This window comes from Gallus gallus, chromosome 9 (assembly GCF_016699485.2).
Source record: "Gallus gallus isolate bGalGal1 chromosome 9, bGalGal1.mat.broiler.GRCg7b, whole genome shotgun sequence".
Taxonomy (NCBI): Eukaryota; Metazoa; Chordata; class Aves; order Galliformes; family Phasianidae; genus Gallus; species Gallus gallus.
Window position 1 is genome coordinate 19,537,882 of NC_052540.1, and position 21,209 is coordinate 19,559,090.

The 21,209-nt window shown below is 39.1% G+C and overlaps 1 protein-coding gene across 9 annotated transcripts in view; it reads left to right on the forward strand.

Annotated features, from left to right (window-relative positions):
- Positions 1–252: 252 nt before the first annotated feature.
- PHC3 (polyhomeotic homolog 3) overlaps positions 253–21,209 on the forward strand; it is a 30,646-nt gene continuing 9,689 nt past the window's right edge. Inside the window, exons 1-15 of one of the 9 annotated variants that reach the window (XR_212796.5) lie at positions 253–299; positions 3,387–3,534; positions 4,319–4,477; positions 5,926–6,003; positions 7,515–7,673; positions 8,869–8,967; positions 9,541–9,781; positions 11,202–12,079; positions 12,511–12,661; positions 12,919–13,172; positions 13,943–14,099; positions 18,023–18,137; positions 19,423–19,573; positions 19,665–19,896; positions 20,057–20,157. Coding sequence is in view for 8 of the 9 variants with exons in the window: in XM_004943490.5 (XP_004943547.2) it covers positions 3,409–3,534; positions 4,319–4,477; positions 5,926–6,003; positions 7,515–7,673; positions 8,869–8,967; positions 9,541–9,781; positions 11,202–12,079; positions 12,511–12,661; positions 12,919–13,172; positions 13,943–14,099; positions 18,023–18,137; positions 19,423–19,573; positions 19,665–19,896 (2,800 nt within the window). In the remaining variant the exon portion in view is untranslated. Of the gene's footprint in view, positions 300–3,383; positions 3,535–4,318; positions 4,478–5,925; positions 6,004–7,514; positions 7,674–8,868; positions 8,968–9,540; positions 9,782–11,201; positions 12,080–12,510; positions 12,662–12,918; positions 13,173–13,942; positions 14,100–18,022; positions 18,138–19,422; positions 19,574–19,664; positions 19,897–20,056; positions 20,158–21,209 lie in introns of those variants that run through there. The other 8 variants (XM_004943490.5, XM_426714.8, XM_004943491.5 and 5 more) reach the window with 8 other exon arrangements.

Here is a 21,209-nt window from a genome sequence, read left to right on the forward strand (position 1 = left end):
CAGAGCCAGTGAAAAAGCACTATGAGTGGACACCTTAATCACCCACCGGCCCCCTCAAAACAGCCTATCACCTTCAGCTTTCCTACTTTCTTTGCTTGCAGCGGACCGCGTCGCTCAACTGTTACTGCACGCAGAACCACGGCAGCGCCCCAACCTCAGCACGGCGCGCTCTGACGGACGAGGCGACAAGATGGCGGCGGGGGCCATCACGTGCCCCGCTGCACCCAGCGCGCCTGCGCAGCCCCGCCCCCTGAGGGAGGCGAGAAGATGGCGGAAGCGGAGTGAGCGGCTTGTCCGAGGCGAGTGTGCCGGCGGGACGCGCGGAGGAGGGGGAGCGGCAGCGGCAGGCCCAGGCCGGGCTGCGGTGGGGCGGGGCGCGTAGGCGGGGACCCGCGCCCTGACAGCGCTCGGCCGCGGGCAGGTCCGGGATGGGGGCCTCCCCCCGCCCCTCTCTCCGCCCGCCGCCGCGGGGCTGAGAGCGGAGCGGCGGGGCTGGGCTGGGCTGGGCTGCGGCGGGCGAGGCCGCGGCGTGCGGGGGGCCGTTCCCTCCCCGCGGGGCTGCCCCGGGGCTCCGTCCGTGCTCTGGGGTCGGGCCGGTGCCTCAGCGACACGCTGCCCGGGTAGCGTGGGCTGGGTGCCACGCAGTAAAGAAAAATCTTATTTTTTTGTTCCGTTGAAAACAAAACCAGCCCCTTGTAACTCCACGGTTTGGCTAAGGGTGGTTTGTGGTGTAGCTGAAGTGGGGAACGGAAGAGATTGTATTCCAGTGTCTCTCAGGTTCACACAGAACTGCTGCTAGAGGTTGCGTTTATAGGGAATTGTCACTTTTTTCCTGTGTTCCATGTGGGTGGGAGTTCTAGGGAGAGGCAATGAATGAAATGAGTAAATACTTTACATGTGAAAAAACTTACTGGTTTCCCCATAGTAACTGCAGAGCATCAGCAGTGTTGGCTTTGACTATGTTGCTTACAGAAAGCTGAAGTTTCTCAGGTGGGAGTGGTGCCATACGCGTGCACTGTGCTGGTGGCTTCACAGTGTGCAACAACAGATGCTCTCTGACCTCTCCTTGGGCATTTGGTCTTGAAATCTCAGAACAGGGAGAGAACAAAAACTTCCGAATGTTTCCATTATGCGTGGTATAACATGAAGTTATGTGCTGTTTAATCTGGTCACTATTTGAATAAATACTTTTAAATGCAATTTGCTGTTGTGCTTTGTATCTTGGACTTGCTTTTGCATGCACAGTGATTGTTCAAAGCCAGAGTTGTGCAGTTCTAAAGCTCACCCCTCAGAGGGGACCTTTGAGGTACAGCTGCACACAGACAGTGTTGTGAACAATCCTGGCTCGTTCATCAGACTCTGTAAGCTGGGAGTTTTGCCTTTTTGATGTCTCCGAGGAGTTAGTGAACAATTTCAGAAGACTGTATTTAGTTGTATCTGAGAACTGGTTTGAGGTTACAAATACAGCATTGCCTTGGTGTACTTTTCATTGCTGGAAAGGTAGTCTGAGAATTCCATAATGATTTTCTTGCTTTCTGCTATAAAAGATCTGTCTGTTAAATTGTTAATGGAGGCTGGGTTTTCTTACTTTAAAAAAATGTTTTTTGTCAATTTCCTTAAGCATCCTGCCTTTCACTTTATGCGTGGGGAACCTTTGGGTGTCAGCATTAAGGCAGCTCAGTGTTGTTTCAGCCTACAGAGGGCAGGACGTTCCCATGCCGGGGCTGCCAGCTGCAGCTCATTGTTTGTCAGGCTGAGGTGGGACCCGAGGGTGGCACTTGGAGCCCGAGGAGGACTGCAGATGCACCTTGGTGCCAGGCCACGCCACTGCATGTTTTAAAATGAGACACTTTCAGGCGGAGGGTTACCAGCTAGCATGGGGTGAGCTTCTGATTCAGCTACTGCAGAGAGATACATTGCTCATCTCAAGAATAAGTTTTACATGTGGCTAAGACGTAAGGAAATTAAACATCCGATGTTGTTAGGCTAGTTTAAACAGTTGCGTAACTGCTGAAACAAGCTAGGCGAGTTATAGGTGTAAATATTTTGATGTGCCTTTAATGCCTTCTGGAGGAGACAGCATTTTTTTTTTTCAAGGCACTTTTTCATTAGCATTGTGTGAAATTCATTTGAAGTGGTTTCAAAAGTGATGTTGTTCTTGTTACGATTGAAGCGGTTGATTTGTCTCTGCTAGCTTGTGCTCTCCTGCAGTTGGATAAATGGCATCTGGAATACACAACAGGTCTGAATGTTTAACAACAAAGCCATACTTTCCTTCACTTCTAGTGGTAGGATCTGTGCTTTGAAAGCAAACTTCATTGCCATAAATCTTCATTGTTGAAAGGTAGCAGATACCCATACAGCGATGGGTGGGAGGTCTGTTGGGGACCACGCATCTATTGAAGTTTGGGTATTTCATGTTACTGGCAATATGTGCAGTGCAAGTCAATATGGAGAACTTTTGGGGGGAGGAGGATATTGTTTTATATGTTTTCTCTAAGTGTCTGCAAGTCATGTTTTTGGAGGGGCAACACTGTTCTGCTTTCAGCAGTATGAGGTGGAACTCCCAAGTGTGCTCCTGGTTGGTGCAGCACCCAATGGGCGTTCTGTTAAGCATTTGGCAATATTGCTTTTTTGTTTCCTAGTGCATTGCAACTCTCTAAATGATTATTTATCTGAGCTCTTCTTTGTTGTAAAAAGGAAATATTTCTCCCCACCTGCTTCTTTTTAAGCATCCTTTAAAGAGCAATAAACTGTAACTAAGCTATTTCCTGTTAACCATAATACTGAAACTGAAATAAAAGCTAAGATAAACAACCCTCATACACTGAGATATGAGATTCATTTTGGTTCTAATGAAAATATTTTGGGAGAGAGATTGTATTCTGCAACAGAAGGCAGTTTGGTTAGGTTAGAGAAAAAGTTGTCAGAGATGCTTTTAGGTATTTTTTTCTGTGACTGTTGCTGTATTTTGGGAGGCATTGCTGTAGGAAGTGAAAGCCTCTTTTCTGTACAGTTTCATTCTGTTTCCAAATAGAGCATGCCACCAGAGATTTTAGCCAAGGAATTGTTTTGCTAAATGCACAGAATAGGCAGCCAGTGACTTCTGCACTATGCTATGGGGAAGAGGGACATGGCAGTACACCTGTGCAGTGTGCTGGAAGTCCTGTGTATGTTCCTGAATTGGTCTCCTATTGCTCCTTGTGGTGCAACTTAGAAGTTCTTACCCACATCTGTCTATAGATTCCATGAAGTAAAAGCTGACGCTGAGCTCATCCATTTGCAAATTATCTGCTATTCTATCCCAACGAGGCTTAGATTTTCTCCTTCAAAATCAGTATGTAGTGGCTTTTGTTTGTGAACTGCTTCCATTTCAATTCTAGCAGGCTGGACGAACACTGCTCAGCTATGGAGAATGAGCCAAGCACAACAACATCTTCTGCATCCACAACCACCATTACTACCACCTCCACGTCCCGGACACAGCTCCCACAGATATCTGTCTACAGTGGCTCTGACAGGCATGCTGTCCAGGTACTGGGACACCAGATGCTGTTTCCTGTCCTGTACAATGCTCTCAAAATTTTGCACAATACTTTACACAAAATTAGTGCACAAAGTTAACTTTCCATTCTTAGTTGCCGTCTTCTTTCTCAATGTCTGGCTTAAAGCTTTCATGCTGTTTCATTATTGTTTACTAAATGATATCAGACCACTTAAGGATAGGACAAGGTACAGGCCTGCCTTCCAACTAATGAGAGAAAAATCTTAAGTGAAAGTTCAGTTTTATCAGTATTCCATAAACGTACAGATTATTAACATAAAATTTTACAAAGTAACAGTACAGTATAAAGGTATTCACTTGACTTATGTTGACTACAGGGATCCAGAGGTATCCTTGTGTGTGTAACTCTGCTCACTGAATCAACCCCTATTTTATTGTTCTTTAAATAAGATCACCTGGAATTTTGTACAGCCTCTTCTGCTGGGTTTGATAATGAATCTCACACACTATACTCATCTTCCAAAAGATGGAACATTGTGTAGGATATGATCTGAGAGTGTAAGAAATGTACAGTATCATTTGTGACACTGCAACAATGGATTGCCCAGGCTTTATTTGTAAACCTGGATGTATTTATAGTGGCTGTGTTTGGTAAATTTGTTGAGAAAAGTGGTGATGGAGCAAATTCTGTATTATCTAATTAATGTGAAAAGGCATTATTTGGCTTTATTTCATCATACAGGTAAACTTCAGCATCATGTCAGCACAGTGTGTACTTTATAATTGTAATAATTACCTACTGATTCACCACAGGTTATTCAGCAGGCCTTGCATCGTCCTCCTAGCTCAGCTGCTCAGTACCTCCAGCAGATGTATGCAGCCCAGCAGCAGCATCTAATGCTGCAGACTGCTGCTTTGCAGCAGCAGCACTTAAGCAGTACCCAATTTCAGAGTCTGGCAACTGTACCACAGGTGAGAGTGAAGATTGCTGAAAAATAGTGGTTTACTACTTTCTGGAGTAGGACTACAATTCTAGAGCATTATCGAACATAATAACAGGTTAAGTGCCTGAGCTTTTAATGTCTCACAATAATTCAGTATTATATTTTAATGACTTTGTTCTTTTGAATTGTATCTTCCTCCAAACTATTTGGAGGACTTAGTCAGCCCTGTAGGTGCTCCAGTAGGCGTCCATTCCATGCTTTATTGCATACATTATAATGCATCATGCAAATCATCAAACAGGAAAAGATATATATATATACTGAAAATAGACTACTTCAATCTTCATCCCATTATTTTTTTTCTGAAAGCTAATGGGGAAAGCAGTGAATAGCCGTGTGCTTTAGTAAACTCAGATTCAAGTAGTGAACATCTGGTATGTTGATGTGTCTTGCCATACGTCTGGCTGTGTTGTAAGTAAAGGCAAAATTCAACTTTAACTCCATGTGTGGAAATATAGGTAGTAAATGACAATGGTACATTTCATTTCTCAAGCAAAGCTTTTAATAGCCACAGAACATTGGATTAGACCTGTTGTAAAAACTCAAGCAGTGGAAAGACTTCCTTTGACCTCAGCTGACTGTGGACTGACAATACTGTCTTGCAGAGATAGGTGGCAGTTAATTATTTTGTATGAGGAAGCACTAATGCAGGTAAAAAACTTCAGGGATACAGCTGTGTATTGTCAGAACTAGGATGGACTCTTCTGTGTTCTTGGCTTGTACTTACATGCCTTTTCCAGTGATTCAAGATGATATATTGATTTATTTTTTTGTGATAGATTTATACATATGCTATTACGAAGGTACAGTGAAGAGATTTAGATTGGGGAAGGCTAAGAATTTTTGGTATGCAATCTATTAAAATATCTGTATCTAAATCACTCTCTGTATTCAACTGAAGGTCAGGAATAGTGTACTGCTGTAGATGCTTGTGTGTACATTAATTATAATTCTAGATATGAGGATATTACTTGAAGCATTTATAAAACATTTCAATTTTAGAGGCTTCTAATAATAAAAATAAAATATGTAATAAAAATTACAACATGAGTTTTAGTTACAACAGTTTTTGATGATGTCATATTATAAGTTCTGAACACCATAGGTGATGAGCTGATCTGTTAGCTCTATTGTTAGCCGTTTGATAAACTTTACCTCTGGTAGTTTTTGTTCAGGTCTTGATCTGTGAGAGTCTGCCTGAAAGCTGGAAGGAGTTTAAGGCATTTGACACCTTGCAGATAGCAGCTCACAGCGTGGAGTTCACTTTGAAAACCAGTTCCTCTGAGCAGTATTCCTGCTGCGAACTCGGTGAAAGTTAATGGTAGAGAGGAGGTTTTCTGACCGTTTATGCAATATTATGAACATCACTTAAACACTTTTTGATTTCAGTATTTGACGCCTATTCTTGCTATCTAGGCAAGCCTGTCAGGTGGGAGGCAATGTACTTCCCCCACTGGGAGTGTCACTCAGCAGTCAAGCATGTCGCAGACCTCGGTACGTAATTGAACAAAGCCCTCCATCCATTCTCAACCCCTGTTGGTTATTCTATAACTATTAGGCAACGCAGAAAATACTTAAGTATTTAAATTGGTGTGGTTAAACAGAGTACTACAGGATCACTAAATAGCAGAATGATGACTGCACTAAGTGTTGGCTGCACTTCCAGTGTCTGTCACTCAGCCTGGTGCGAGCAGTTGTTGCTGGCTGGTGTTGGAGGCTTCCCTGGTCCCAGCCCACTCTTGGTGCCCCTGAGGGGCAGCTGCGCACTCAACGGGCACTAGTGACTCTTCAGACTGCTGCAGGAATCGCTCCTTGAGCTCTCATTTCTTGCTGGATTTTTTCACGTTAGTTTCTTTGGTCAGGGCACAGCTGTAGATTGAAATCATAACTGTGTATACTGCTGATTACAGAGCACTGAATCTAATGAATCCGAGTAATTTCTCACTTATTAATATGAAATTGATTTAAGTGTTTGTAGCTTTCATTCTTTTATTATCATCGTTTATCATGCATCTTTTATGCACTTTAACTTACTTTGTCCATATTCTAACCATGTGCTCAGGTTTGTTGTTAGCAGCTCTGTGTTCAGTTCACGCTGCATTTCTTTAAATAACATCTTCAGATGTGTAATTTGCACAGTCTCCTATGTACAGTTCTACAATTGTCTCGAGTGGGACTTTGTTAGTCCTACAGACATCCTGCTTATTAATCATGCCCTCAAGCTGTTCATGGCTTCAGTGCATAGCTTCAGTGATGTAACTGTATGGCTCTTTTAAGCTCTCATAGCATTGCTTTGGCTTACAATTGTTAGAAGTAAAATTGTTCAGTCATTAAATTTGAGAGAAAGTTTTTAAAGATGTCTGATGTTAAACTAAGAGAATAATTGGGCTTGGAACCTTAAAGTGATCTAAAAGAGCTGGGCACTTAACTCTGTTAGATGTGTTAGAAAAACAATCAAACAAACCAGCTTTTGCTTGATGCCAAAAGAAATTTTCTATGAGCGTTTAATATGAAATTATAGAGAGCTGTATTTTCCAGTCATTTTTAAGCGTCTATATGAGAAATCAGAGTCTGTGTTTGGCAGCACAAGTAGGCATCCTGGTCAAGTTTAATAACAAGCATCTCAGAAGTTGTCAGTCCAGTCAGATAGCAGAAGATATTTAAAGAATAAAATCCAAATGTTTTTCTTAAAAAATGACAAGCTTATGCTATGTGTTGTATAAACATGTATTTCTATGAGGTGTATTTTTTCAGATTTTGTAACATCATTGTTTATATTTGTTAATGCTTATTATTATGTACTGCTAAACATTCCTTTTAGTTTAAGAATGAAAATGTACAGTTTTGCCAGAAACCAGTTTTTTGATGTTTGGCTCAATACGTTTTTGGTATCTTTACAGTTCAGAGGTTTCAACTGACCCCGCCATTTTTGTCAAAGGCTTTCTGGCTTTAAATCCTAGGATGATTGAATTTCCATGACAGAAGCAATATTTTTGTTTCCTTAGATTAACCTCTCCACCTCTCCTACACCTGCACAGATAATAAGCCGTTCACAGACCTCCAACACCACCAGCAGCAGTATTACCCAGCAGACTATGTTGCTAGGGAGTACCTCTCCAACCCTGAGTGCAAGCCAGGCTCAGATGTATCTCCGAGCACAAATGGTAGGTTTTGGTTACAGACCTTAGGCTTGATGGATGGCTTGGTTTTTCTCCCAAAGTGATACTGTTTCCATTCCTACTTTGTTTCTAGGAATTGCTGTGGTATTTTTCTTTAGTTTCAGGTAGCATTGAGGTTTTAATTACTAATGTGTGAATATCAAACTCTGGAACACTTCAGAAGTCAGAGGAACAAAAGGTTTGCTGTAGATTAGTTCTCCATTTGAAGTCTGCTCATGTAGGCTGGTCTTACTACGATTGTTAAATGAATCAAGCATAGGAAAAATAGCAACAGAATGTGTCTTTTGTGGTTATGTAAGAGGGATGTACTGGAGTCTGTCCATTTTCAGGACAGGGCTTTTTCCAATACACTGGTAACATCAAGAGTTCGTTTTCTTGCATTTAACTAAGATTCTCTCTAGAATTTGAGTTGGATGCATAACTTTGATTCTCCTTAGATTCATATGAAAATCATTAGATTCTTCCCATTTCTTATCAGTGTAGCATTTCTATTTCTTAAAGGGCAACATCAAGAAATCTGTGTAGTGATTCTATTTATTTTTTTATTGAATACTGTCTACAGGGAGTCTTGTACCAACTGATGCCTACCTAGAGTGTGTGAAATTTCATAGGAATTACCAAAGTTCTACATGAGGCCTTCCATAAGTCTTGTCTCTGATATATTGTTGCTAAAGAAATCAATGACTATTAGGAGTATTGATATGCTGAAATTAGTAACTTGAGGTTGGTTGATTCTTGCATTGTAACTTAATTAGCATAGTTGAAGTTGATAACTCTGTTAAATAACATTTTGACAGATTGGAAGATATTTCAAGCTTGCTTTCTTTAATATTGTAGAAATTGGGCTATTCCTGACTTTTTTTGCCTTTTTTTCACTTACTTGTAGTATTGGAAGGAAAATCTTTTTAAAAATTCTTATGTAAAGGCTGAAAATGTGTATTTATGTAATACTTTTCTGAATCTTTAGAACAAATATTTTACGTTATTCACTTTAAGTTATATTTACTTAACGTAGTGCAGTAAATAAAGTTCATCTAAAAGTAGAAAAAAAAAACCTCTTATGAGCTGTATGTCATGATGTGTAACACATGTATTTCTCTTTAAAATTACAGCACTGCTTTTCTTTAAGATATCTTCAAAGTTTTATTCTGTTACCTGGTATTTTTTTCTTGCTTAACAGCTAATTTTTACCCCTGCTACCACTGTGGCTGCTGTCCAGTCTGACATTCCCGTTGTCTCATCATCATCTTCATCTTCCTGCCAGTCTGCAGCTACTCAGGTGAGCTTGTTTAAATTTCTTAAGGGTGTGTCCAAACCGAGTGTGCCAAAACTGGGAAGTAAGGAAACTTTATGCTTAAGTTTCACTTAACTACAAAAATTAGTAATTATACTGTTTCTGTACATTTACAGTGTGCTCTCTTTACTGTCTTCATGCATTTAGAGGTGATTGCATTATATGTAAAATTGGGATTCTGGGTATAAAATTTCAGCTCATCTTAATCATCTCTCATCCTTATTACCTTGAATAACTTTATTCTTTCAGCTAAGCTAGTATTGTCATTTCACTACTCAAATTATACACGATCTGGAAAAACATATGGCACGGCTCCTTACAGAATGTTAGTCACTGTCTCCTGCTGTGAAAAGCAAACATTTGTCCAACTAATTTTCGCTTTCATGAAAGATCTTCCCTTCTTTCTTAGCAGTGTCTTTTAAAGTTTTTAGCAGTGGATTTTCTTTAGAATCCTTTTGGAAATCCGAGTAAATTACACCAGTTGAATGTTCTCTTGTTTGCTATTTTTAATCATAGATGTTTACCTGTGTTTGTCTTCATGATTTACTAATTTCTCAGGTTCAGAACTTGACGTTGCGCAGTCAGAAGTTGGGTGTATTGTCAAGTTCACAGAACGGTCCACCAAAAAGCAGCAGTCAAACTCAGTCGTTGTCTTTGTGTGCTAATAAACCTGTAACCAGCACCAAAGGCAACCAACCAGAATCCTCAGAAAGCAATAGAAAAGGTGATAGCCCAACGCCAGAGTGTCGGAGTACACCAGTCACACGGACATCAAGCATACATCAGTTAATAACACCAGGTAGGATGCGAACAAAGCTATAGAACTGAAGTAGTTTGTATGTTATGGTTCTGTCAGAGTCTAATGCTTTCTGTCCAGGCTCTTTTAGATTTTTGTAAAGAGTTTAATGTCTAATACTAAATTTACTTATTTGTTGGTATTTGACATTACATGAGACTTTGATATAGAAGAGTGTAACTGCAGTGTTCTGAAATCACAGTGCAAATGCAACAAAGCAATTGCAGTATACAGCTGAATCTCAGTACAAACATAGTTCTCATTACTGGTCACTGTGTATGTGCGCTTAAGATGAAGCAGTGAAGACATATGTGGATTGAAACCACATCGAGCCTGTTGTTTTCCCCAAAGTGTGTTTTGTTGGTCATCTTTTGTGTCATCAGTGTTTTTGTTTTGTTGATTTTTTTTTTTTAATTTTCAAATTTCAAATCATTTTAAAAATCCATAGGTAATAGTTCCCCAGAAACTAAATCAAATAAATCAAGAAAAGCATGCAGTTGGTTAGTTGTGCATTTGCATTGCATGCCACGTGTTTGCTTTTTAGCATTCTTACTTTGAAAGAGTAAGGTTTGCCTAGAGAGTTGGTTTAAATTCTGGGGATTTAGCTTGTCTTAGTAGCAGCTTTTAGAGAAGTAAGACATACTTCAGTTACTGAGCCCTAATACTCACTGAACTTGTTTCTGGATGGAATGAAGTCCATTTTTAGTAGCACAATAAATAATAAAAGACAAATTATTTCTCAAGTGGAAAAGAGAAAGCAGGAGGAGGCATGTGGAGAAAAAAGTGCATGTCTGCATGCACTCGGGCACTAAGGAATTACTAGTGAGTCAGTGGTTCTCTTAAACGTGATGCTGTATCTCTGGAAGTTGCACTGGTTTTAGATTCATACATTTCAGTTTGTGATTTCAAGTTCAGGGACATACTTTGGTTTTGATTCATGCTGAGCTCTCTCCATTTTGTACAGAGTGCCTTAATATCATTACCTAAAATTTAACTTGGCTGTTACGAACAAATCCTTTTGATTGTGATGTATCTCTTCCATTTCAGTCTCTTACAAAACAAAGGTTAAATCCATTTAAAATTGCATTAAATTCTTACATAAAATCTGGATCAGCAATAATCTTAGAACTAGCACCAAAAAAGTATAGATACTTTATATAAAAGTATGTTGTATTTATGCATATATATGTAAAAAATGTGGCTCTAATTGCTGCAGTTTGCTTTCAAAACTGTTATATTCCTGTAAGTTCTCGTGTACTATATGCTGTCAAATAAGTATTTCTAAACTGGGATATGGAGGTCTGAAAAACTTGTGCTGAGAATACTTGGAAGTAAAAACTTCATTTCTTTCATTTTTTTTAATAATGTTCTCTGCACCCAAGGACATGAATGCTAACTGCCACTTTTTTTTCCCCCTTCACAGCTTCGTATTCTCCATTACAACCCCATTCTCTAGTAAAACATCAGCAGATCCCACTTCATTCACCACCTTCCAAAATTTCCCATCATCAACTGATACTGCAACAGCAGCAGCAAGTCCAGCCAATCACACTTCAGGCTCCTTCTGGTCAGGAGCCCCCTCCATCACAACACTGTCTACCACTCCCAAGTCATAGTCTTCCTCCGGCTCCTAGCAGTGTGCAGTCTCATTGCTCACCTATTCACATCCATCCTCCTCCTCTAACACTATCTCCCACTCCATCTCAGTCAGCTCAGCAGTCAGTAGTGGTATCCCCTCCACCTACTCACTCCCCTAGTCAGTCACCCACAATAATTATTCATCCTCAAGCACTTATCCAGTCACAGGCAAACTCCCTTGTGCCAGCAGCTCTTCAGGCAGAGCAGTCTGCCCCTCAGCAAACTACTACCAGTCCAGTGCGACCCATTGCACAGCCACTTAATCTTCCGTCGCACCTCCCACTTCCACCTTCCCCTGCTGTACACATAGGATCAGTAGATCAGCCCAGTTTGGTTTCCCCGGGCCAGCAGATAGTGACCTCCACACCACATCAGCAATATTCAGCCTTGCAGTCCACACCTATCCCTCTTGCAGCTCCTCCACAGCTGTCAACATCTTCAACCCAGATACAACAACTGCCATTGCAATCTGTACAGTCTTTACAAGTGCAGCCTGAAATTCTATCTCAGGGCCAAGTTTTGGTTCAAAACACTTTGGTTTCTGAGGAGGAACTTCCTGCTGCAGAAGCTTTGGTCCAGCTGCCATTTCAAACTCTTCCACCACCACAGACTGTTGCAGTAAATCTTCAAGTTCAGCCATCAGTACCAATTGAAACTCCAGTGGTAAGTGCTCAGAAACCATCTTCTGTTTGATTACGCTTCAGTGTAAGATGGAGAACAATTTGCAGGCTTATCATTAAATTACAAAGCTTTCACTTTGCATAAGTCTTTAAATAGCTACAGGGGTGTGTGCAAATTAAAATACAGGGAACTGTAAAGATCTGCTGTTGAAGAAGTCGAATTCTCTGATCTATTTGATAGGAGAACCTATGCCTCTCTTAAAATTCTGTTCTTTCTAACAAAATTTTTCTCTCCGTTGTCATCATGATGCCCACAGAGTTTGTTATCTCATATGCAGCTGAAAACTGGTATTTATTAAATGAGCATGTTTTAATACTTGAACTAGTAATTAAAAAACAAAACAACTATTTTTATGCGACTCTTTTTAAGTATTAAGGTGGACTGGAAATAAGTGATAGTTTGTTTGAATGTAGATTTACCAAGTGGAGAATGTATGTGAAGAAGAGATGCCTGAAGAGTCTGATTGTGTCAATATGGTTAGAACACCTACGCCACCGACCTTGTCTCCACCAGCAATAACCTTGGGGAATGGAGATGCACTTAATTCAGAAGAGCCTTTGTCGGGTGAGAACAAACATAAAACTAAGGTAGCTGTTCTGCATAGAACTTAGGAAAGTAAAATGATGTGTTCCTGAGAACTGTTTGGTTGTGGACTAGTCAATCAAGGAAAATCAGGTTTTGAGGGTAACTCTATAAACTTTAGAGATAAGTCTGTGTTACAGGACTCTGGGTACAGAGCTGGGTGTGTTTATCTTCTTTCTATAATTCTGAGTGTATGTGTAGACCTAAGTCACAAGAATACCACCTACTTTGTTTTTCAGACCACGCGGGACTACCTTCAGTGACATCATCAGTCAGTGCCTCAGTAATTAAATCTCCATCTGATCCTTCGCATGCCTCTATCCCACCACCACCTCTTTTGCTTCCAGCTGCAACAACAAGGAGTAGCAGTACATCAATGCCCAATAGCATTCCTAGTCTAGAAAATAAACCTCCACAGGCTATTGTTAAACCACAGATCCTGACTCATGTTATTGAAGGCTTTGTGATTCAAGAGGGGTTGGAACCATTTCCTGTAAGTGTAAAAGTTGCTTTGAATTTTTTTACTACTAATTCTTAAAATACGCTGTTTTTAAAGGTGGTTTTCTAGATGGTTAGGTCATAAAACTTTGAATATTTTTTCCAGATGTTGGCATGGACCTTTTCCCTGCTTGGTAACTTGTTTCTCACAGCACTTCAGTAGACTTGTCTTACACATTTAATCAGAAATTGTGCTACTGCTTGGCTTGCTGGTATCACTAGATGGCAAGGTACTAAGTGAAACAGACAGGCTATCCAGGGATAACTACAGAGGGTGATTTTAGGCTAACATTTACAATAACTTTGTATTACACTTGCCTGTCTCCTACACACCTCAATGTAAGTGATAAATTAAGCCTCTGAGATGATTCTTTAAGTACCCCTTTACCAATTAGTAATGTGTCTGGTAAGAATTAGTGTTGAAAACTTTAAATCCCCTAATGGCCAAGTTTAAACAACTGTGCCTCCACTTTTAAAGGATGTTACCTTCTGCCTCATTAACAAACATAATCTATCTTTTTTTCCTTCTTTTCTCTAGATTTAATATTGCTTCCTTTGTTGAATGTAATTGCAAACCTGCAGACAAATGACTTTGTATTTGTTTGAGAAAAGGTGTGTAGAACTTTGACGCTGTATATTGATGACTTACTGATAAAAGATTAGAAATGATACTGCTGATCTCAATTACAACTGCTAACTCACAGATACTATTTCCAATTATTCATTCTTCAGTTAACCATTGTTGCTTTGCTTTTATTGCAATAGGTAAGTCGTTCATCTTTGCTGGTAGAACAGCCTGCAGAAAAAAGATTGCTAGTGGAGGGTCAAATCATGAGTGTTATGTGTGTTGAATCAGACTTGCAGAATACAAAACATGCAGACAACTCATCGGACACAGAGATAGAGGATATGATTGCAGAAGGTTTGTAGTTTTTGTTTAAATATCCATTTTTTCCTTCTGGTCTGTATCTATTACAGAAACCCATCTTGTCTTTACATCTGGAATCTTCCTCTAGTCTTTATGCTACCTCTAATACAAACTGTTTTAAAATGTTTATAGCTAGCTACACACCATAACAACAGTTGCTGTGGATACACATGAATGTCAGGAAGCTATGTCCTTGTCCTGCCTAGAATACAGTGCTCTCTAGCACATTCCCCATGCATTATCTGAAGTGCTCATCATTGTGGATTTCTTTAGAACTCAGCAATTAAGTATTTTAAGTGTGTTGTATCACTATTAGTGTTCAAGCCCAAGCGTAGGCAGCCTCATAAATGTTAGGAAATGGAAATAAAACTGTGGACTGTCCCAGAAAAGCCAAGTTATTCTTTACTTCACTGTTTAAATTCTTCCAAGACTAGGAAGTCCAGAATTTTTCTGCCAGCTCTGTATCTTCTCTTTCACATCTTGAGAGTTTGCACAGGGGCTGATTTGGTGATCTGCTAAAAATTTGTTGCAACTTATTAATACAGCTCTTAGTTTCATTGTCTTAAAATAGTTATTTTTCTTCTTTTATATCAAAACCATAGTGAGCAGAGTAAGGAGGGACTGATACAGAGCCTGCTACTCCTGCTGTCATGCAGAAAATGCGGCCACAGGTCTGCACTGGAGCTGTGGCTGAAAAAGTCAGGACTGCATGCTAAGCAGTAGCAGGTGTTCCCATAGCTATGCTTCAGCTACCACCTGCAGCATGCATTATTCATTCTCACCTAATTAAGACAGTTTTTCTTGTGGGAGCTTTCAAGATAGGCATACCAATGACATTTTGTTAGGTAGTGTGGTTTTTGCCTTGGTAAATGGTACCGAAGCACAGTGAAGAAATTGATTACGTTTGTTATATGTCTCAACAAACGGATTAGCTCAACACTCAGTCTTTCAGATTATTGGATTCTGGTAAATTATTTTTAAATGATTTATATCTCTTATGCTTTTCTGGGCAAGGATTGGAAATGAGTTAAAAACTTTGCTTTACAATGGATTCTAAGTGTGAGAAGAATATTCACTGATACTGATGTTAAATAAGCACTGCTGGACTTTTGCTTGAGGATGTTTTGTTTCACAGCTCTGGTAAAATGTGTTTTTGCTTGAAATGAAGTGTTTGTAGCACTGATTTCAATAAGAGCTGGTTCAGCTTGAAAGTTCATCACTGAAAAAGTGATGGGTTGCAGTCTTCCCGTGTGTTCATATCTGTGCAAGAAGTAAGAAACAGTGGAGACAGTGCCTGAAAATAAATCATAATTTCCTAGATTGTCTGACTGTGCGATTGCATTTACTAGTGCAGTCTGCAGCCCTCTATATTTTGCAGTAACAGCATAACTTAGGTAAAAGATATTTGAAGTGCTCTGCTTTGTAACTTTTGATTGTGTTGTAATTAAAATGTCTACGTAGAAAAAAATGAAGCAACAATTAATGCAGTGTTCATTTCTTAATATAAAACATAATTTGAGGCTCATACCTCATTTTTCACATAGGCATGGCAGGTGAAGTCTCAGAAAGTATGCATCTGGCATACTAATAGTGGAGGGATGCAGTGTGACTAAAACTTTTGTTTCATTTAATTCAAAATTTGTTATTTTTTTCTCTGTACCTGAATGGTGGCCAACGAGGGCTTCCATTTAATTAGTTCTTTGGGAATCAAGTCCAGTGATGTGAAACCATCAAGCACAAGAGGCTTGGGGAGGGGGGGAGGTCATCAGATAATTTGCATGACCTCATCTGACACTTTTGGTTGTTTTACTGTACAGTGAATTTATACGATTCTAGGCAAAATGAGACTTGCCAATCTCTTATCTCATGTAGCTTAGTAAATTCTTAGTAAGTACTTGATTTCTGGATTAAGAGCACAGCTTTCTGAATTTTTGTTAATTTTGCTTCATGCTATATGAAGCAAGGGAAATTTTGGTGGTTATTCTGTATCTTTTAGATTACTTTTACCTCTGTTGCAATAGCTATTTTGCCTTTAGTACAGTAGATATTAATTCAGTTTTGTTTTTAGTAGTTCTGAAGAGCCTTTCAGAATTAACACTGTATTGTCTCTCAGATGCCAGACAGCTTGTCTGTTGTTTTATGGAATTATTCAAGCACTCATGTTTCTGTTTTCATTCCTGGAAGCTGATGTTAGATTTATGTACCCAATTTAGAGTTATTCATTAGATGAGCTTGGAGATATCCAGTACTGGGAGGTAACTACATGTGCAGAAGGCAAGCAGAGGAGATTTTCTGATACTAAACCAAGATTTAGATTACGTGTATATGGTAGGAACACCTAATATAGGAAAGGCTTTTAGTATCAGTTATTGCTTTAAACTGTTGTTGCCTTCTTCCCACATCATGTAGTTTGTGGGTTTTTTTGTTTTTTGTTTTTTTTTGGAGAAAGCAGTTAATTTGAAGGACAAATCTGGTCTTTATTTAACTTTAGCTGCAAAGTTGGTCAGATTTGACATGTTTCCGATTTCAGCTTGGGGCATGAGGTGGAGACTGGCAATGTGATAATGCTCAGTCTGACACTGCTGGTGGAGGTTTTTTTTTTTTACTTCAGTTATGCCTTTTGAATCCAGGTACATCAGATGTGTTATTCAAATAATTGTTTCAACCTCTCAAACTTTGTTGCATTACAGTGCTTTTTGATTTGTCACCTTGGCAGCTCACTAGTTAGCGAGCTGCTATTACCATAGCAATGCTACAAATTCATAGTTTAAATCTTTTGTTTAAACCTTGATAGGTGCATTTGCATTAGCTGAACCCAGCGCTGATCAGTGAGTTCTGAACAAAAAATAGTTTGCGTTTTTTGCAATTAATTATGTAAAATCAAAAATAAAAATGTAGAAAATGTATAGCAAAAGGCAAAGTATGTGAGACTGGTACAGGCAAATGAGAAATGGGGAAGAAATCTGTTTGTTTTGCTCAGTGAATTTGCAAACAAATGTATTTTGTGCACAATTGCATCCGTGTGGCACACCGTTCCTTTACATTTCAGGTTGTGCCAGTTTAGCTCCTAATGATGTATTTCATTGATGTATTACGTGGATACAAGTTTGTGGTGTTTGATTTTTTTTTTTCTCATACCGAAAGTCAGATCGGTTTGCAGAGATGGTGGCATTCTTCTCAAGTATGTACTAGCTGTGCTCTCTCACTGGAGGAGGGTGTAGGCGTTCAGCATGTCAGTGCAAGGCAGCATACGCCTCACTTCAGGGCTTTCCTAGGTGTCCTTTTACTAGTGCTTCTCTCAGCAGTTTGAGTGCTTCCCAGGGAGCAGGAGAAGCAGTTGCTCATCTCACCTATATAATAAAAAAATACCGCATCACAGTAGATTTTAAACTGGTGTAAATGCTATAATCCTTTTCTTTCTTATATGGACGTTATCTTTGTAATGGATAAGACTGAATGCATTATCTGCTTTTATAAGTGCTCCTTTTGGTTGTTGCTTATTCAAATAAAGTATTTACAGGTTTAATGCAGCATTTCATTACAGGAGAACTTGAATTTGGAGTGCATGGTTCTCTTAATGAACGCCTTTAAAACAGTTTGCAAGGACTGTAATGTGGTGGATTTTTTTTTTTAATTGATGGATGTGTTTGAGGGCATGCTTGTTCACGGGTAGTTTGAAATTTAACAAATGGTGCTGACTGACTTCACTGAATAATTTAATCTATGGTTCAATTTACTTGTGGTATGTGGAGAGTAAAATCCATGATTTTCTTAGTTTGGCATCATTTTCTGTTAATCAAAGTTCTTAATTATCAGATGTATTTTTAGACCTTGTACATTTCTGCATAAGAAATGAAAAATTTGAACTCAATTTTGTCATTAAATCTGGTCTCTTTGTGCATCACTCCTTCCTTTAGAGGGCCTGGATGAAATTGAAAATGAACTCCTGAAATGTGAATTTTGTGGAAAAATGGGATATCCTAACAAGTTTCTACGATCAAAACGGTTCTGTTCTACATCCTGTGCTAAAAGGTATCCTGTCTATTATGTATTGTTATCTGATTAATGGAGTAGCACTCAAATAGTGTCCTATGTTGAAAAACAAAGAAGCAGACTATGTGGGATACAAATGACTGTGGTAGTGTGTAATATATTTCAGGAAGATAAACTTAGAGGTACATTGTGGAGCTCTATCAGAGGATGTAGTGAGTGTGGTTGGGCTTATAGGAATGCTGATGGATATTTGTGATGGGTTGGTTAGGTCTGGGAACTTACACAGTGGTTTGTGGGCCACATATCACTATATCTTTGCCATATGTATTTTGCTGTTGGGTAATGTCAGAGACAGAGCACTGGTCTGTGGGCTTTCTTAGGTTCTGTGCAGTGTGGGGGGAAAAACACTGCACTTAACTTCATGTGATTGAAATGCATTTATCAGTAATGTTCTTAAACGTTTTTAGTAATGGTGTAAATTTCATTGTTTGTAGAGCAGAAAAGTAATAAACGTAAATGTAGTGTTTTCTAAAGCTTCTCCTTTCTTGAAAACAATGCTGCCATGTGCTTTTATGTCATTGGCAAAGGCAAATGAATGTCGGTTTCTCTTTCTCTTTGAGTTACTGTCCTTTTTTATGTGTAGATCAAGAGAGGAACAAGTAATAATCAAGATCTGAATGTAAATCCTTCCATTATCATAGATGGAAAATTGATATTTAATCCCAGATGTTTTAGAAATGGAGATTAGTTCTGTGAGGAGTAGATTTAAGTTGCCTCTTAATGCTTCTGCATCGGTGTGCCTTGAAACTACCTTTCTCTTATGTCAGCTGCTCTTTTCATACTCAGCCTCAGACATTCTCATTTAAAGCAGTGAAAACGTATATGTTTTCTTTGGTAGCTGTAGGGACATTAGTAGTGAAATTCTATTCAGGAGGGAGTTGGGCTTTTTTCCTCCATCTTCGTTTGACTGGCTGTCAGGTAGAGAAAATGAAAGCAAAAGATGTAACATGACATTAAGCTCTCGGGATGTTCTAGAGAAGTAGAATTTGAGTATGTGATAAAATGCATAACTGTTTTTATCATGAATTTTTTTTAGAACAGGAAGGATGGGTGTCTGCTGGGGGTGATCTGGATGCATATGATCCTGTTTCAAGACAAGGGGTTAGAGTACATGGCCTTTTCTTTCTTACATTTGTGACACCTGCTGTTGTCTGGAATTAGGCAGCATTTTTGTAGACAACGATGATGTCATTTTATTGCTAAGTGGATTGAATTCAGTCCAAAAAACTATTAGTGCATTATTGAATATATCTTACTTCTTTAGGCACAGCCTTAGTTGCACTAAGAAATTTGGGCTGTTTGCATCAGACAAGACCAATCGTTGGAATCGGAAATCAGATAGCCAAAGTCTTGGGCGACGCGGGCGTCGACCGAGTGGCCCTGATGGGGCACCACGAGATCATTTTCTTAGACAGGTCTGTGGAATATTTGCTTAAAACTATGGCATTGTTTTGGGAATTACAAATAAAATATAATAGTGTAGTGTATTTGTACTGTATCTTCCAGCTTCCAATTACTTATCCGTCTGCAGAAGAAGACGTGGCTTCTCATGAAGATGCTGTTCCAACTGCGATGACCACCCGTCTGCGAAGACAGAGTGAGAGGGAGAGAGAACGTGAACTTAGGGAACTAAGAATGAGGAAAATGCCAGAGAGCATTAACTTGTTACCAGTGGTGCAGTCAGACCCTTCGGTATGGACTGTTGATGAAGTTTGGGCGTTTATACATTCTTTGCCTGGTATGTAATGTGCAGTTACTTGTTGCAGATTTTTAACAGTATATCTCCTGGTTTTTAGCATCTCTCTGAGGAGCAGGTGGTATGGTAACAGCACGAATGTACTCGCTAGTTGCTGATAGAGACTGGAATGTGATTTGTTTCCTCTTGCTTGTTCCTTCAGCACAAATCCCGTGTTGATAGAACTAGTCCCACTTCTGCTGTTGCACCCCAGCTGATGGAGATTAGAGGTGTTCTTCCCTTCAGTCTGATTTCTCTTAAGAGGTCAGTAGAGAGATCAGACACGCTTCTTCCCCTTTACATTTATTTCTTCAGTTCCCTCTTTACTGCTTATTCAGTAGGAAAAGCAAGAAGGGAGGCTCTTCCTTTTATGCAAGTGAAAAATTTGAAAGGCTTATCATGATATCAATCACTAAAAAAGAATAACCGAAGTTTTACACCCCACCCTTTCCCAGGAATTCCATTCCATTTGATCAGATTTTGTAACCCTTTCAGAAGACAAGATAGGTCTCCATAATAACAGTCATCTGAGAATCTTTGTTGTTTATCCACATAACTCGCATGTCTAAACATTTTAACCTAGCTTAGACTTTTTCCTAATTTTCTACTATTTTCTGGAATGCTGAACCATTTCGGTGTGTATCCCATTAGGCTAATAACCTGTAAGAAATGTATCCTTATTTGCTGAAACGCATGCATGTGTATGGCCAGTTAATTTTTTTAATATAGGTCACCCAAAAAAGATTGAATTAGAGATGTTTTAAATCAACCTTTCTTCTGATGGCATCAATTACAATTAAGTTATGTTATTGGCATCTGGGAACTTTTGGTGATATCTGTAGAAACAAGTGAAGTTCCTTAGGTTTAAGGCAATGTATTTCTATGTTTTACTGGTGTTACTGGAATATGATTACATTGCTGCTGTCTGTATTTTTATCCTATTATTGTACTTTGAAAGCTCCAGTTTACTCCGTAACCCCCTGATCCTAGGTTCTGTAAAAGAATAAAGGGTTGTTCATGTTCTTGAAAAGGTAACACGTTTATAAACATAATTGCAAGTATGAAAACAAAAATATTATCTTTAAAATGTTGTTTCTATTTTGAAACAATCACTTATAGAATATTTCATCAGCTGCTGAATCTTCTCTATTTTTCTGCAAATGAGTTAATCATTGCATTTTAACACTTGATATTTTTATGTATGCATTGAAAAATTATTGCAATTACTAATTTCTATACACATTAAGATCTAGTTCCTCTTAAAAAATATGTATATATATTTAATATTCACTGCCTGCCAGAATTTTTGTTACATA